Raw genomic sequence first — 15,800 nt, 5'->3', positions numbered from 1 at the left:
GAGTCTATTATGTTAATTGATACACTTTCCGTTTAAAAACAGTTTAATCCCCTGTTTCACGTCGTGAATACAGTCGAATACAGTAATCTGTACAGCTGTAATCCCATGTTTCACGCCATGAATACAGTCGAATACACTCGAATACAACAACTGATTAGCTCGACTTCCCTGATTCACGCCTATTTTTGCTATTGTATTCATGAATACAGTAGCTTAAATACATCTAATACATCTTATAGCAACAGAAAACGTATCTACAATCCGTAATGTAGCAAATAATATCTATAAATAGCTAATTACCACTAAAAGATAGTGCTTTATGAAAATTTCTCTTTAATATAATATAGCTTTCAAGGAGAAATGACTCTTTCTCAAATCCGACTATTGTTTGCTTAATATATAGGGGTTTAACACATTTTGGTATACTCGGCCAAAAATATTACAATCCCCAATATATATGTGTGTGTGTATGTCGGCTTTTTTTTTTGGACAAATGACTATTTAGGTTAATTTCCCTAGTATGTGAGAACTACATGATATCCGATTCTTATTACAATTCAATTTAATTTTGTACTTTAACTTGTAAATTAACCAATTTGTAAAAATCAAACTGAGATGCACATATAATAAACTTGTACTCAAACTGAAAAATAGGAAGACAAAACCGTAACGTTCCTTTTTCATTTATGCAAATTACATTATTGAGTTTAATCAACTTCACATGGTTGGTAATGTGAGCTTCAATTAGTACTAGATAATCATGGAATTAAAATCACTCAAATCCTATTATATATTGATTATTGTAAATCACAAAATTAAAAAATATAATTGAAGAACGTCCTATTATAGAACTTATTTTCTGTGGTATCCTTCATAATAATGTTCTTCATGCCTTCACTCTAAAGGGTTATGAACTAGATTAGCCAAAGCTATCATGGCATGCGATTGGCCTGAAATTATTCCTGTAGGTGAAGGGTTTTGTCCCAAAACAATACAATAACCATCATCATAATTCTCCATTCCTTGTGCCCATTAGTTGCCATACTAAGCTTCCTGCCATGGTTCCCCCTTCTTTCGCCAAATTATAGATATTTTTATATACACTACTCATGAATGTGTCTCTTGAACTAAGATTGTATCCTTGACCTCTACTAGACTTGTCAAATTCAGCTAGCACTAGAGGTTTCTTTAGTATAGTTTTTGCATCTTCCCAATGGCTTGTTACCCACCTTTGCATCCATGCTAATTGTGCTTCATCGTTTTGTCCTGATACCCTATAAATTTATACAATCAAGTCATTTATAAGGTATTACAATAAAAACATGTGAACTTGTGAGGAGAAAACTGTGAATATACCATTGGTCAGTGTATGCATGGATAGTGGCAAAATCAATCTCATTGATAAGATGGATACTTATGAAATCTGTTCCGACTTGATAACCAGGATTAACTCCCTTCCTTTCAGGAACTGAATCACCATAAAATCCCTCTATTCCTATCTCCAATAAGTGTTTTTTGTCTATTGACTTTACAAAACTTTGCCATTTCTTGAACCCAAGCCTGTAATGATACACCAAAAAGTTAGTCATTGATATTCAAATATCCATTTAATTTGGAAATGAATTAAAAGGTATCAATTGGACCTCACATTAACAGTTTTTCCAGAATAATCAGCTTGGTCGCGTGGTTCATTAATGAGTTCCCATGCCATGATTGTTGGATCATCTCGGTAAGCAACTCTAGTAATAGTGTTGAATCTTGTAATAACTTTCTGAAACGATTCACAAAAACATAAAATTATTAGCCATCATACACCAACTTTTTTAGTTTACTGAATAATAAAGATATTATGTAGGTAAAGAAAAATGTTGCACGAATATCATATAGTTGATGTTTAAGTGAAAAAGGTTTATACGTTGTTAGCCTATACCTCAATATGGTTCTTGTAATAATCTTTGAGCATCGGATGAGTATAGAAGTCATCGTCGCCACTAATTTGTGCTCCAACATTTCTTGCCCATTGAACATATTGAGCTTTTCCTCCAAAGTCGTTCCAGTTATTTACAAAGCTCAAGATTAAGCGGACACCATATTTCTTAGCTTCAGAGATCACAAAATCCAACCCCTAAATCCATAAAATATACAACAATAACCCTAAATTTAGAAACAATTAAAAATAAGTATATATGTAACTATTGATTCAATTTGAGTTGCTTTGACGATTTAACCAGAAAATATTTAGTTAAGGAATTCAATTTATATACCTAACTAGGTGCAGATGATATTCACATCATCAGCGTAATTTTACTATTTATACTGGGTTATTATTCTGTTTTCTAGGTTACTATGTCAGGCTTGATATGCAGATACCTATAAAAATCCTTAGTGCACTGAACATAAACCTTTACTTGAAAGACACGTTCATCGTAACTCCAGATGATATTTGTAATGCTCTATCACCTCCATCACTAAAAGCCCACGTGCGACAAACAGAAAGACCAGCAGCAGATGCATCTTTAAGAACCTCAGTGACTTTGTACCTCTCACTAGGTTCAGCAGCAACATGCATCAACCAATACGAGTTGAAACCATTGAATAAAAAGGGTGATCCATTGAGTTCAAAATGAGCACCATTCACTGTTATGAACCCTGCATTATTATTTCTTGGAACCCTAGCTTCACATGCAAGAGTTAGGAACAAGAGCAAGAGCCCAGAAATACAGCTTGTTCTTGTAAAAGACATTTTAATTTGTAGTTAGTTTAGTTTTCTATAGTGAATAGAAGAGATGTGATAGGCTAGAGATCACCTATTTTAGGCTTTTATAATGAGTTGAAGATGAGGAAATTACTAAAAATAGCAAAACTTGCAAGAACAAAGAAAATTTTCCTAGTGGATGAAAACTGAAATTTGGTATATTTACCTGAAAATACTTTATTTTTAAAAGGTATCATGGGATGTTGATGGAATTAAGAGGAAAACAGATTTTAACTAAAAGAGAAAGACAAAGATCTGTTAAAACAATTATACTGATAGATTATGGAGAAGAAAAAGAAAAACAATAAAAGAAAAGGAAAAAAATTTAAAAGGTTGAATGCTGGTGTAGTATGGGTGATGCATAGCATCCATTGGTTGTATTTTAATGTTTGCTCAGTACATGATTTGATGATGCAATATAGGGAAACGTTGTATTCAAGTAATGGCTGTTAGGAAAAGTTAGTTAGATTTGCTACTATCGCATTCAGTTATTTAATTTGGATAAGGAGAATGTCCACTTGGAAGTTCTTAACTTCTTGTTTTCAGCCACTCCAAGCAATTAAATTCACGAAAAGATTAAAAGCAATAGTGGGTAATGTCTCTTTTCACTAGTTACTAAGATTGTAGTATCACACATAATTAGACAATAATAAAGCAAATTTAAAAATCTGCATCGTCATAACGTAATATAACTCTAGTGTCATGTATGATCGTACAAATAGCAATTACATATTTTAAATTTTGTAAATTAAATATTAATTATAAAAAGTAAATATTTTTTCTTATATGAACTAATAAAAAAGGTCTAATAGGTCATGAATAATATACGTGTATGTAAGAAATAGTGTATTCACTAAGATATTTTTTTTGGTAATAAATTGCGAAATATTACCATACAAACAAAACTTGAATACACCTGATAATTATTTCTTGACTACCTTCTAGGAAGGGTGTTTCTGTTGAATAATCAGTAGTGATACTAGTTAAATAGTTGGGGGGTATTTTAGTCTTTTTACCCTCATCACACAAATGACTTGTGTGAGAGGTCTTGTATTAAAGGCAGTTACACTGCACCGACCTCTACAGTGGAAATAACAGACTTATTCCTCTTCTTAGCTGATTCTCTCCTTCAACTCATCTTCTTCTTCTTCTTCTCAATCATGCAATCTTGATTTAGTGTAGATCTGTACTGAGATTTTGTCATGGTATCAGAGCGGGCAATTTGAAGTAAGATCAAGGATTTCAAAATTCCAAATTGGCAGTCATTGTGGAAGCTTGAGTTGGTCTGTCATGGCGGAAACTGAAAATCTACAAATTGATCACAATCACCCGTTGTTTTTGCAACAAACAGACACACCCGGGATAACACTGATTGACATCAAGCTCACAGGACCTGAGAATTATGCATTATGGAGCAGATCGATGAGGATAAAATTGTTGGTGAAAAATAAGCTAGGGTTCATCGACAGAACATGTTTGAAAAGCTCTTATAGAGGTGAATTAGGGCATCAATGGGAACGATATAATGCTGTGATACTTTCGTGGATCGGGTGCACTGTTTCTGCTGAATTACAGCCTAGTATCATCTACAAATCTGATGCGAGAAAGGTATGGAATGAATTTAAGGAACGATTTAACAAATCGAACCTTACTAGATTTTATCATTTGTAGACAACAATAGGAACCCTAAGGCAGGGAACAGATTCTGTAACAACTTATTACACTAAAATGAAAGATTTATGGGATGAAATGAATCTAATGGTACCAGGAGCAGGGTGTGATTGTGAGGAAACTAGATCTTTTTTTGGATCAGTTCAAAAACCTCCGTTTGTTACAATTCCTCGTTCGTTTGAACAAGAGTTACAGTCATGTGAGAAGTCAAATTCTTCTGAAAACACCTGTATTGACTGTGAATCAAGCTTATGCATTGGCAGTTCAAGAAGAAAGTCAACGTACACTTAGTATAGCTGGTTCAGATAAGGAACCTTTAACTATGCTAGCTGGAAGAGGGCAAGGCTTCAAGGCTGCAAGGAAACCAGGCCTCATATGTGATTACTGTGGGTATAAAGGTCACTTGAAGGAAAATTGCTATAAGATCATTGGCTATCCACCAGACTTTAAAAGTAAGAAGAAGTCTCAAAACACTGGAGTAAAGGGATATGCTAATGTATCAACAAGAGAAGGAGGAAGTTCTGACACTACTTCTCAGATGCAAGGGCATTTTTTCACAGAAGAACAGTACAAGCAACTGCTGAGCCTCATAAACAAACCAGATCCTGATCCAGGTGAATGTCATACCTTAATGACAGGTATAACTTCCTTTTTGTCCAAGGTATTTGATTATGATTGGATAATTGACACTAGTGCCTCACATAATGTTACACCTCATAAAGAAGTACTAGATAATGTAAGAAAGGTTGAAAATCAAAATAATAGTGCTGCACAAGTACCTACAGGGGGGAAATGTCATGTAGAACATACAGGGAATGTGAAGTTGTTAGATGAATTGATACTGAGAGATGTTCTACATGTCCTTGATTTTAAATTCAATCTAATGTTAGTGTCTAAACTGACTAAGGAGTTATCATGTTGTGCTGCATTTTTCCCACATTTTTGTGTATTTCAGGGTCTCTACAGTGGGAAGGTTCTGGGGATTGGTAAAGAACACAATGGCTTATATTTGTTAAAAAAGGAGGTCAGTAAGGAATTTCCACCTATAGCAGGAAGCATTGTGCAAGTGCAGGAAGATTCAGCACTATGGCACCTCAGGTTGGGCCACCCTTCAGCTGTTGCAATACAACATATTCCTCTGCTAAAGAATAAGATAGATGCCAGGGCACAACATAGCTGTGAAGTGTGTCCTTTGGCTAAACAGAATAGACTTCCTCTCCAGCCTAGTAGCAATAAAACAGAACAGATTTTCCAATTAGTGCATGTAGATGTTTGGGGTCCTCACAGGATACCAACATATGATAAGAAACATTACTTTGTAACACTAGTTGATGATTTTAGCAGATATACTTGGATAAGTTTGTTGCAGTCGAAGTATGAGGTGTTTGTTGTGCTAAAGGATTTCTTTACTATGGTGCACAACCAGTTTAATCTGAATGTAATAAGATTAAGGTCAGACAATGGTACTGAGTTCTTTAATTCTAAGTTTAATGAATTAATGAGTTCATTGGGGATAGTGCATCAAAGCAGCTGTCCATATACACCCCAACAAAATGGGGTGGTAGAGAAAACAAAAGCATATACTGGAGGTAACTAGAGCATTAAAATTTCAATGCTCCTTACCAAATAGATTCTGGGGTGACTGTGTTAAGACAGCAGTTTATTTGATAAACAAATGGCCAACTTCTGTTCTATCAGGAAAGTCACCTTATGAGATGTTATACAAAAAGATAGCAAGAATTGACCATCATAAAATTTTTGGATGTTTATGTTTTGCAAGCACTCCACCTAGAGGGGACAAGTTTGCACCAAGAGCAAGGAGAGCTGTACTGATAGGCTATTCAGAGACTCAGAAGGGTTACAGACTATATGATTTGGAGAATAGAACATTTCTGGTAAGCAGAGATATTGTGTTTAGAGAACAAGTATTTCCTTTCAAAGGAATGACTTCAGATCTAGATGATATATTCCCCCAAGATCCTCCTGAATTAACACCTATTGGTATCCCTACACAATCTTCTTCACAACTTTATCCTCCTGACACCTCTACACAAACTGGAGACATACTTCCAAATATCACACACACAAAATCACAAGAGCATTTACATGAGGAATTGAATGAGGGCAGCATAGATCAGTCACAACCACTGAACCAGGAAGAAGCAGACATCAGCATGAGTTCAGATCCCTTAGTTGCAGATATAGTTGAGGAAACTGAAGAAATATCACCAGCAGAAGAAGCAATGAATGTTAGAAAATCAGTAAGAGTTTCTAGGCCACCTATATGGATGAAGGACTATGTGGCACCAGAGAAATTCACAGGAAACAGCTTATACCCTATTTCTCAAGGACTCTCATATGCTAACCTTACTACAGGATATCAGTCATACTTAAAGGCTTTCTCAGCACACATTGAGCCTAGTTCCTTCAAGGAAGCTGCACAGGATAACAAGCGGATTAAGGCAATGCAATAGGAGATAGCTGCACTAGAAGAGAATAACACATGGGAGCTGGTAAACCTACCACCAGGAAAGCAGGCTATTGGGTCAAAGTGGGTTTATATGATAAAGCATAAAGAAAATGGAGAGGTAGAAAGGTTCAAGTCCAGGTTAGTAGCAAAAGGCTACAATCAGAAAGAGGGATTGGACTACCATGAGACAATTCTCCCCAGTAGCAAAGATGGTAACTATTAGAACCATCATTAGTATTGCTGCATCCAAAGGATGGGATTTGTATCAAGTGGATGTGAATAATGCCTTTCTACAAGGGGACTTATATGAAGAAGTATACATGGGACTACCACAAGGGTTTCACAAACAAGGGGAGAAGAAAGTGTGCAGATTGTTGAAGTCACTCTATGGGCTGAAACATGCATCAAGACAATGGAACATTAAGTTAACAGAGGCATTAGTTACACATGTCTATCTGCAGAGCAATTATGACCATTCATTGTTCAGTAAAAGGTAGGGTTCAGATTTGGTCATTATACTTGTTTATATAGATGACCTGCTGATCACTGGAAGCAGTTCCAAGTTAGTTAATGATGCTAAAAGGACATTGCAGAGTCAATTCAAGGTGAAAGATTTGGGTGAGCGAAGATACTTCCTTGGTATTGAGGTGCTCAGATCAAAAAAGGGAATTCTGCTGAATCAAAGAAAATATGCACTTGAGTTGATCTCAAGTGTTGGTATGAGTGGTTCTAAGCCTGTTTCAACACCTCTAGAGATGAATCAAAAACTCACCACAGTAGAATTTGATGCTCATGTGGGAAGATTAGGAGATCCAGACTTAAAGGACATTACTGCATACCAGAGGTTGATTGGGAAGCTCTTGTATTAGACAATCACATGACCTGACATCAACTTTACATTACAAACATTGAGTCAGTTCATGCAAAGTCCAAAACAATCTCACATGGATGCAACTTTGAGGGTAGTTAAATACATAAAAGGTGCACCAGGTTTGGGAGTTCTTCTGCAGGCAAAGCCAGTTGACACATTGACTGCCTACTGTGATGCAGATTGGGCAGCCTGTCCCAATACTAGGAGATCAGTGACATGTTATATTGTAAAGTTAGGGAGCTCCTTAATCTCGTGGAAATCAAAAAAGCAGCAAACGGTTAGTAGAAGTTCAGCAGAAGTAGAATATAGAAGCATGGCAGCAGTGACAGCAGATGTTGCCTGGTTATCAGGACACCTAGAAGAATTGAAGATGCCAATTTCTAAACCAGTCCAGTTGTTTTGTGACAACAAGGCAGCCATTCATATTGCAGAAAATCCAATTTTTCATGAACGAACCAAACACAATCAAAAACAGATTGTCACTTTGTAAGATAGAAAATCAAGTCTGGGCTCCTCACACCACACCATGTTAGTTCAACAATGCAACTTGCAGATTTGCTCACAAAAGGATTGTCTGCAGCTCAACATCATTCCTTAGTTTCCAAGCTTGGAGTGTTGGATGTCTTCCAACCTCCAGCTTGAGGGGGAGTGTTGAATAATCAGTAGTGATACTAGTTAAATAGTTGGGGTATTTTAGTCTTTTTACCCTCATCACACACGTGACTTGTGTGAGAGGTCTTGTATTAAAGGCAGGTACACTGCACCGACCTCTACAGTGAAAATAACAGACTTCTTCCTCTTCTTAGCTGATTCTCTCCTTCAACTCATCTTCTTCTTCTTCTTAATCACATGCAATGTCGATTTAGTGTAGATCTCTACTGAGATTTTGTCAGTTTCAGATATAAAGCCTCAAAAAATAGATAACTAATTAAAAAAATATTTTATGAAAGACAGACAATTCTCAACTTTTTTTTGGCCCTCTAGACTGTGTCACTCACTCCCTAATCAACTCTGCTGCAACTATTGGCTGTTTCCAATAATTGTGAAAGAGGTATTCAAAATTAGAGAATACCTCTTTCCAGTATACCAATTCATCATATCTACCTTGATTTTGTGCAGCTTCTCACGTAAGATAATTTTAATATTAATTAATTAGAATAAAACTCAATTACGAATAACCATTTAGGAATCTAGTTTCGAGGTTACAATAAAATTGTTAGACCACAATATATTTTTTAAAATTTCTCTACTTTAGATCACTTTTACGGGAATGACCTTAAAAGGTAAGAATTAAACAAACCTTTACCTATTTATTTAACATTCTGAAAAGGTTACGAAGAAAACTGCTTTTTAGCTGTGCCCAAGACCTTGAGGGTTAAATAGTCCTTATTAATTAGTCTGCATATACACATTCGTTAAACTGTAATCACCAAGGAATAAGGTGGAATGAACCAGATACCTTCACTCTTAACTACAAGCTACATATTCTACTAGTTTTTGTTTCGGATATGATGTTCTCATGATGTGAGCTAAATTTCTTATGTGATTACTAGCTAAGAGAGTTTACACTTTGTTATTTATGCTCAAAGAGATACTGATGATTGAGTTCAGCATTTTCATGCAAATCTTTTATCCCATTATTTCAATCAAATGATGTTAGCTTGCCTTGGTTAGAATTTTTTTTTAACCCACAGTGGGGTAAGCATCATGATTACAAAGAGGGGGCTATGCCTGACCTCCATGAACAAAAGGAATGGAGATCCATTCATTACATAGTATGATTGTTTACCTCGAAAATACGAGTAACAATTAATTTGATTTGTGGTTTTAAAGATATGTGATTAAATTTAATACCAATTAGTATTCAAGAAATATAAAGTAGAAATGAAAGAAATAAGTGAATCAAACCAATGTTACTCTGCAGTGGTGACCTCGAGCTTAGTGACCTCGAGACGGGCTAAGAGCAATAAAGTAAGAACAATAAATATAAAGAACAATCTGATGAACAGTAAGAGAGAAAAGTAGGATAGTATATTCTTAAATTTAATTGTGACCTAATTAAATCCTAAATTAAAAACCTAACTTAAATCTAATTAGCAAAACTAATTCTATTTATCTATTAACAAATACATGTAAAATTTGGAAAGATATTTTGTTTGATTTTTACGTATTAATTCTAACAATTAAAGAGTGACTAATTCCTATAATATAAATTAAACCTAAGATGGCATGAAATAAAAATGTGACAATTTTTATGATTTTTCTATGACTTTAAGATATTAAATATGCATAAAAATGCAGCTAAATGCAAAAAAACATTTTAAAAGAAAAACCCTAAAATTCTATAAATTCAAAAACAATTAGGAAAAACTATTTTTTGTGGATTTTGTAGGAATGTTTTCTGTAGGGCAAAAATTACGTGCTCACAGCTGCCCTCCTTTGCTCGAAAACATGAAGAATTTTCGAGCAAAGATAAAGTGAGCAATTACGAGCAATTTTTGCCCGTTGGATAGTGTCACGACCCAATTTCCATACCCGGACGTGATGGCGCCTCTCGTGAAGACAAGGCCAGCCAACTAACCCAATCCGTTTCTTTAACAATTATTAAACATAAATGTATAGATAAATATAGCTTAACGACAATAATAACCAGTATGTACAACCCAACACAACCCGACCGGGGTGTCACAAGTCACGAGCATCTAAAGAAACCCGAACACAACTACAGGGCCAATAATAATATATAAGGAAAAATCCTGGAAATCAAAAGACAACATCCGGTGCCGCGAACGCTGGCGGTCACCTTACTCAGCTACAATAGCCATACCTTCAATCAGCTAATAACCCGTTACCGGGTGAACAATACCTGCAACTGCACGCGAGGTGCAGGGAGTAAAGTGAGTACTTCCAACTCAGTGAGTAATAAGAGTAAATAATAACTGAGAGGCAAGAAATTACGTAAGAGCAATCCATCATGCTATATAGGACAATACCACTCTTTGAGAAAACAGTAAAATCGTGAAAATGCTTTAGAAAACTATCTGGCTCNATATAACTCACTCAGGATCAGATCTATCCCGACTCTCTAGTCAAAGCAGTTAAGCAATGCCACAATCAAAAAAATTTAATGAACGCGTAATCAGATAGTGCAAGTCCGCACATAAGACAGCCCCTCGGGCACAACACTCCACAAACAGTTAACACCAGGGCGTCTGGTAAACAGTACAAGCAATAGCATGGATGCCAATGATATGAGAGTGCTAAATGTCATGACACGTAGTACAAATAGGAACCAATGTATGAATGCAATGCAATGCATATGACCGTTGCGGCGCGCAACCCGATCCATTTGGGTACCCGCGCTCACTGTGGGGGTTCAGACTCCGGAGGGGCTCCTACAGCCCAAGTGCAATATCAATATCATGCCGCTGTGGCGCGCAGCCCGATCCATCCTCAGTCCAGAAATGCACATAAGCCCCTTGGGCAATAGTAAAATAACAGTCTCAACTCAAAACGTCAGTAAAATATCATTTAGGTTTTCAAATCTTAGAAAGATAGCTGAGTTTGCGAAACAGTATTTTAAACCTTGGACTGTGATAAAATAATATGCAAAGTAATGCAAAAACAGTGATATCAATCCCTGAAGGATTCAAACAATTGGCACGAAGCCCAAATATAGCAATCAAACCAAATAATGATGATAACAAGTAGTTTCAGTCAATTACGTAATAAAACCAACAACCGGGACGGACTAAGTCACAATCTCCAATGGTGCTCTACCCCACGCTCATACCTGGCGTGCAAGTCACCACAATACAATACTATGATGTGCAAATCCGGGGTTTCAAACCCTCAGGATATCATTTACAAGTATTACTCACCTCGGACCGGTGAAATCCCTAGCTCGCGACGCCTTTGCCCCTCAATCGGCCTCCATGCGCGTCGAATCTAACCAAAACAAGAGCGAATACATCACAATATGCTAAGGGAACAATACCCAATCGAAAACAATCGAAAATTAGCAAGAATCTCGAAACTAGCAAAACCTGAGCCCCGGGACCGCTTCTCGAAAAATTACGAAATTTACATCACCGGATTACTCGTCTCGCCACGAGTCCATACATATAAAATTTACCAAAATCGGAGTTCGTTTGACCTTCCAAATTCCATTTTTACATCATAATTTTCTCAAACCCTAACTTCCATTTTTAACCTTTAATTCCTTGGATTTTCAGTGTTAATCCATGATTTTACACCATAATATCATAATCTAAGTCTAAGAATCCATACCTGATGATAGCCCTCGAAACCCTCTTCAAAAATCGCCCAAAATCTCCTTAGTCTGAAGTCCAAAATGTTTCTTCTCTTTCAAAATCGTGAAAACACTGTTCACTTAAACTCAGCCAGGTTTCGCTTCTGCGGTTGGGATACCACACCTGCGGCTCCCGCTTCTGCGCAAAATAACCGCTTCTGCGGTCTAACTTAAAATCCTCAGGACCGCTTCTGCGGTCACCACCCGCTCCTGCGATGTCCGCTTTTGCGGACTGCCTTCCGCTTCTACGAAAATTGCCAAGCCCTCAAGGACCGCTTCTGCGATCACAGCTCCGCTTAAGCGGCTCCGCTTCTGCGGTCCAAGACCCGCAGAAGCGAGAATACCAGAAACAGCATGCCTTCAGCTGTATGAAATTCCAAAAACTCCCCGTTAGCCATCCGAAATCATCCCGAGGCCCCCTGGGACCTCAACCAAAAGCACCAACATGACTTAAAACATTATTCAAACTTATTCCAATCATCAAAACACATCAAACAACACTAAAATTATCGATTCTCATCGGATTCAAGCCTAAGCTCTTTAAAAACTTCCGAAACTCGCATTCGATCAAAAACCCAACCAAGCGACGTCCGACTGACCTGAAAATTTGCAGACATATCCAAAATCACCTAACGAAGCTACTCCAACTTTCAGAATTCCATTACGACCCTCGGATCAAAATCTCACATATCAACCGGATTTCGCCAAAATGCTAACTTCGCCAATTCAAGCCTAAATACGTAGCCACATTGGCCTGCCTACGAACTCAATACCAGGAAGCCTGAAGCTGCTCCCTCTACTACTATGACTCCTGCCAGAGCCGTACAATACGGTGCTGGGCACCAAATAAATACCGAAATCCACAAGCTCACCCGGCGACATGCCCGGCCACAAGAAACGCATCCGAAAAAGTCCCTCAATACCGGAACTAAATCAATGGTAGAACCTCTGAACTGACATCCGCCACGAAGGCTCAATTAAGAAAAGCAATCCTTCCCAGCCGTCCGCTGGCATTTGGAATGCAACACACTCTGCTATAACATAATCCGATGTACCTCGCCACGCGGCCTGTGGCATTTTCCGACATAGTCCATGGCACAGTAGTCTCGAATAACCCAACACTGAGACAACCAGTCTACATCTCAACATCATATCCAAAATCTAACATACTAACGAAGAAAGATCCGCTCGGGTCGCTAACGGTATCGATACACACGGTTTACAACCACTGCATAGCCGGAACATGAGAACTCCCATTCTCTGACTCCGTATAGCACACGAATCACTGAACCTGATCCCAGATTCCACCGTATGAACACATATCACACTTCACGTACCCAATCATTCCACGAAAGATGTTCTAAAATTCCCCTGTGCCATCAACCACACTCAGATATCAGCAGTCGATCAAGCATGAAACACCGCCATACTAACGTAGCATCCTCAGCTTACATCACCTTGCCCTTTTTACTGAACATATACCCCCGTCAAATCACTAGAATAGCAATACCATTTCCTTAATCGTCTGAAGATCAATTCTTTAATCACCTACAGCTTCCCGTGCTGCTTACGAATTAATGACTTTCCATTCTTAACTGAACTGAATCCTCGAACACGCAAATCTCAATTTTTCACCACATACCGCATATACCATAACCCACTAGGATAACACGAGAACTCCATCTCCCTTTTTCCTAACCACCAACATCTATGTACTCCATTAGTCATGAACTCTCCATTCAATCCCATGTAGAAGAGAAATCATTACACATTCCATGCTTCGCATGCCCATAGACTATATATACGTCTCTAAACCACGGTAACACTCATCAAGAACTCTCTTACAATTCCATTGCACAAGCTAAACTGCCAGGACCGAATCCTTCTACCCGAACCAAGCCAAGCAAGCTGTCAGAACTCAAGAGCCTTGCTGCACAATACCTGTAAAAGTCCATTGCCTTGAACACATACGAAGAATTAATCATATCCTTACCATACCGATTCGGTCTACTATCAAGCTATTCCATCTATCTAATTTCCCTTTTGATTCATCATCCACTTGATATTTCTCCCTCGTGTAGCATCGCAATGCCTCAATCCAAGCTTACCACACGAGACTCGGACATAAGACCACACTGTCTAAGACCCATAGGCCACTGAATACTCTCTCAATTGATCCCAGAAATACCACATTCCCGAATACTTTACTCTGAAGAACTTTCTGCGAGTCTAAATTCGCTTCCTTTACTTTCCAGGTACCGACACATAGGATCCCATGATCAACATAAAAATACCACAAGTCTTGACATTTTTTATTGAAAACACTGTCTTTAGTCACATACACAGCCTTAAAACACCTGAGTGCTACATGTAGATTCTTGAACACATTAAAATCATTCTCGAGAGTCATTCTCTCTTATTCATCTGCAAATTACCTGATTTAACGAACAGAACCACTCGTGATTTATTGGCACTCCGATACCGTAAAATGAGACCCGTATCCCAATACAACCAAGCAACTTCCTGCTCTATGCACCGAGCATTCTTCACCAACAACGACTCTAGACATTCCGTAATTCTCATACTCTATGGAACATAATATAACCTTTGTCGAAATTTTGCTTCACTCGCCCATCCTCGGCTTAATTTCTGCAACTAGAACCGATTCGCCAGCATACCTCGAGACGTAACCAACATATCAGATAACCGTGCAATCAACTAATCAACAGCAACCTCCCCAACTTGGCTCGAAGCCATATATCAAGACACACTTAACAACTCATAACACTTTTACTCTAATGATGCCACAATGTCATAGTGAGATTAAACTCAAATCATCTACAAGTTTGTGAAAACACAGATCATCTAGTACTGTAATCCCCTACAAATCTCGCATTCATCCCCACATCAGTTGAGTCCACCCTCTAAGCGACCCGAATTTATCAACTTTCAACTCGTACTTTTCAATTACACATGAGATCTTCTAATAATACACATAAGAATCGTACCACTTAAGAACACTCTGCAGGAGATAATCCACCTGCTCCACCTCAATTTAGTATTTCAGCACACCTTCCACCATCACATACATTACGCAGTCAATTTAGTCTTCCTGCGTCTGAACTCATACCGCCACATGTAATGCACTTTACTTACCAACTAGGAGACACGAAAATATTCTTCACGCGCCCTTAATTTGGGCTACACATCAATCACAATAGGAATCGAACACTTAACAGCTCATCTATTATTCAGCAGACTCCTTCGTCACTACCAAGATCACATGGATACATCTCGCAGTACTAACATACTCATCACATGGATATCCAACCGCCATTCCGGCTAATAAGGACAATACTGAACATATAAGTTCAGAACACTTGCTCATACAATCAGCACCTCAGTGCTTAAGCCATAGGCAAAGATCCGGCCTCAAGTCCTCCAGACTGGCCCAACATCAAACTCACGGAGATTACATCTCGCCCCTTGATCGGGGAATCACTAGCCATCAAGGCACATACAGAACTGAGCACTCGCGTGCGCATACAGACGTGTGGAAGGAATTTCAAGAGTTATATCTCAAGCTGAATCAAGTACGCACGATAAGAATTCCAAGAATGGGAAGTTTTCCGAAAGGTTCTGCAGCCTCTCGAGGATAAATACAGACGTCTCCGTACCGATCCGCGAGACTCTACTAAACCTGCTCATGACTCGTGAGACC

General features: G+C 38.0%; 1 protein-coding gene and 1 pseudogene across 1 annotated transcript; one reads left to right on the top strand and one right to left on the bottom strand.

Moving 5' to 3' along the window:
- Positions 1-894: 894 nt before the first annotated feature.
- LOC109216311 lies at positions 895-2,743 on the bottom strand (annotated as a pseudogene).
- Positions 2,744-4,045: 1,302 nt separating this feature from the next.
- On the top strand, positions 4,046-6,900 carry LOC109216310. The gene is made up of 3 exons (XM_019380454.1): positions 4,046-4,363; positions 4,524-5,878; positions 6,057-6,900. Exons 1-3 carry the CDS (start codon positions 4,046-4,048, stop codon positions 6,898-6,900), a joined length of 2,517 nt encoding a protein of 838 aa, XP_019235999.1.
- The last annotated feature ends 8,900 nt before the right edge of the window (positions 6,901-15,800 follow it).

This window comes from Nicotiana attenuata, unplaced genomic scaffold, assembly GCF_001879085.1.
Source record: "Nicotiana attenuata strain UT unplaced genomic scaffold, NIATTr2, whole genome shotgun sequence".
NCBI classification, from domain to species: Eukaryota; Viridiplantae; Streptophyta; class Magnoliopsida; order Solanales; family Solanaceae; genus Nicotiana; species Nicotiana attenuata.
Note: the sequence above shows the minus strand (reverse complement) of the source record. Positions and strands in the feature narration are given on the sequence as shown.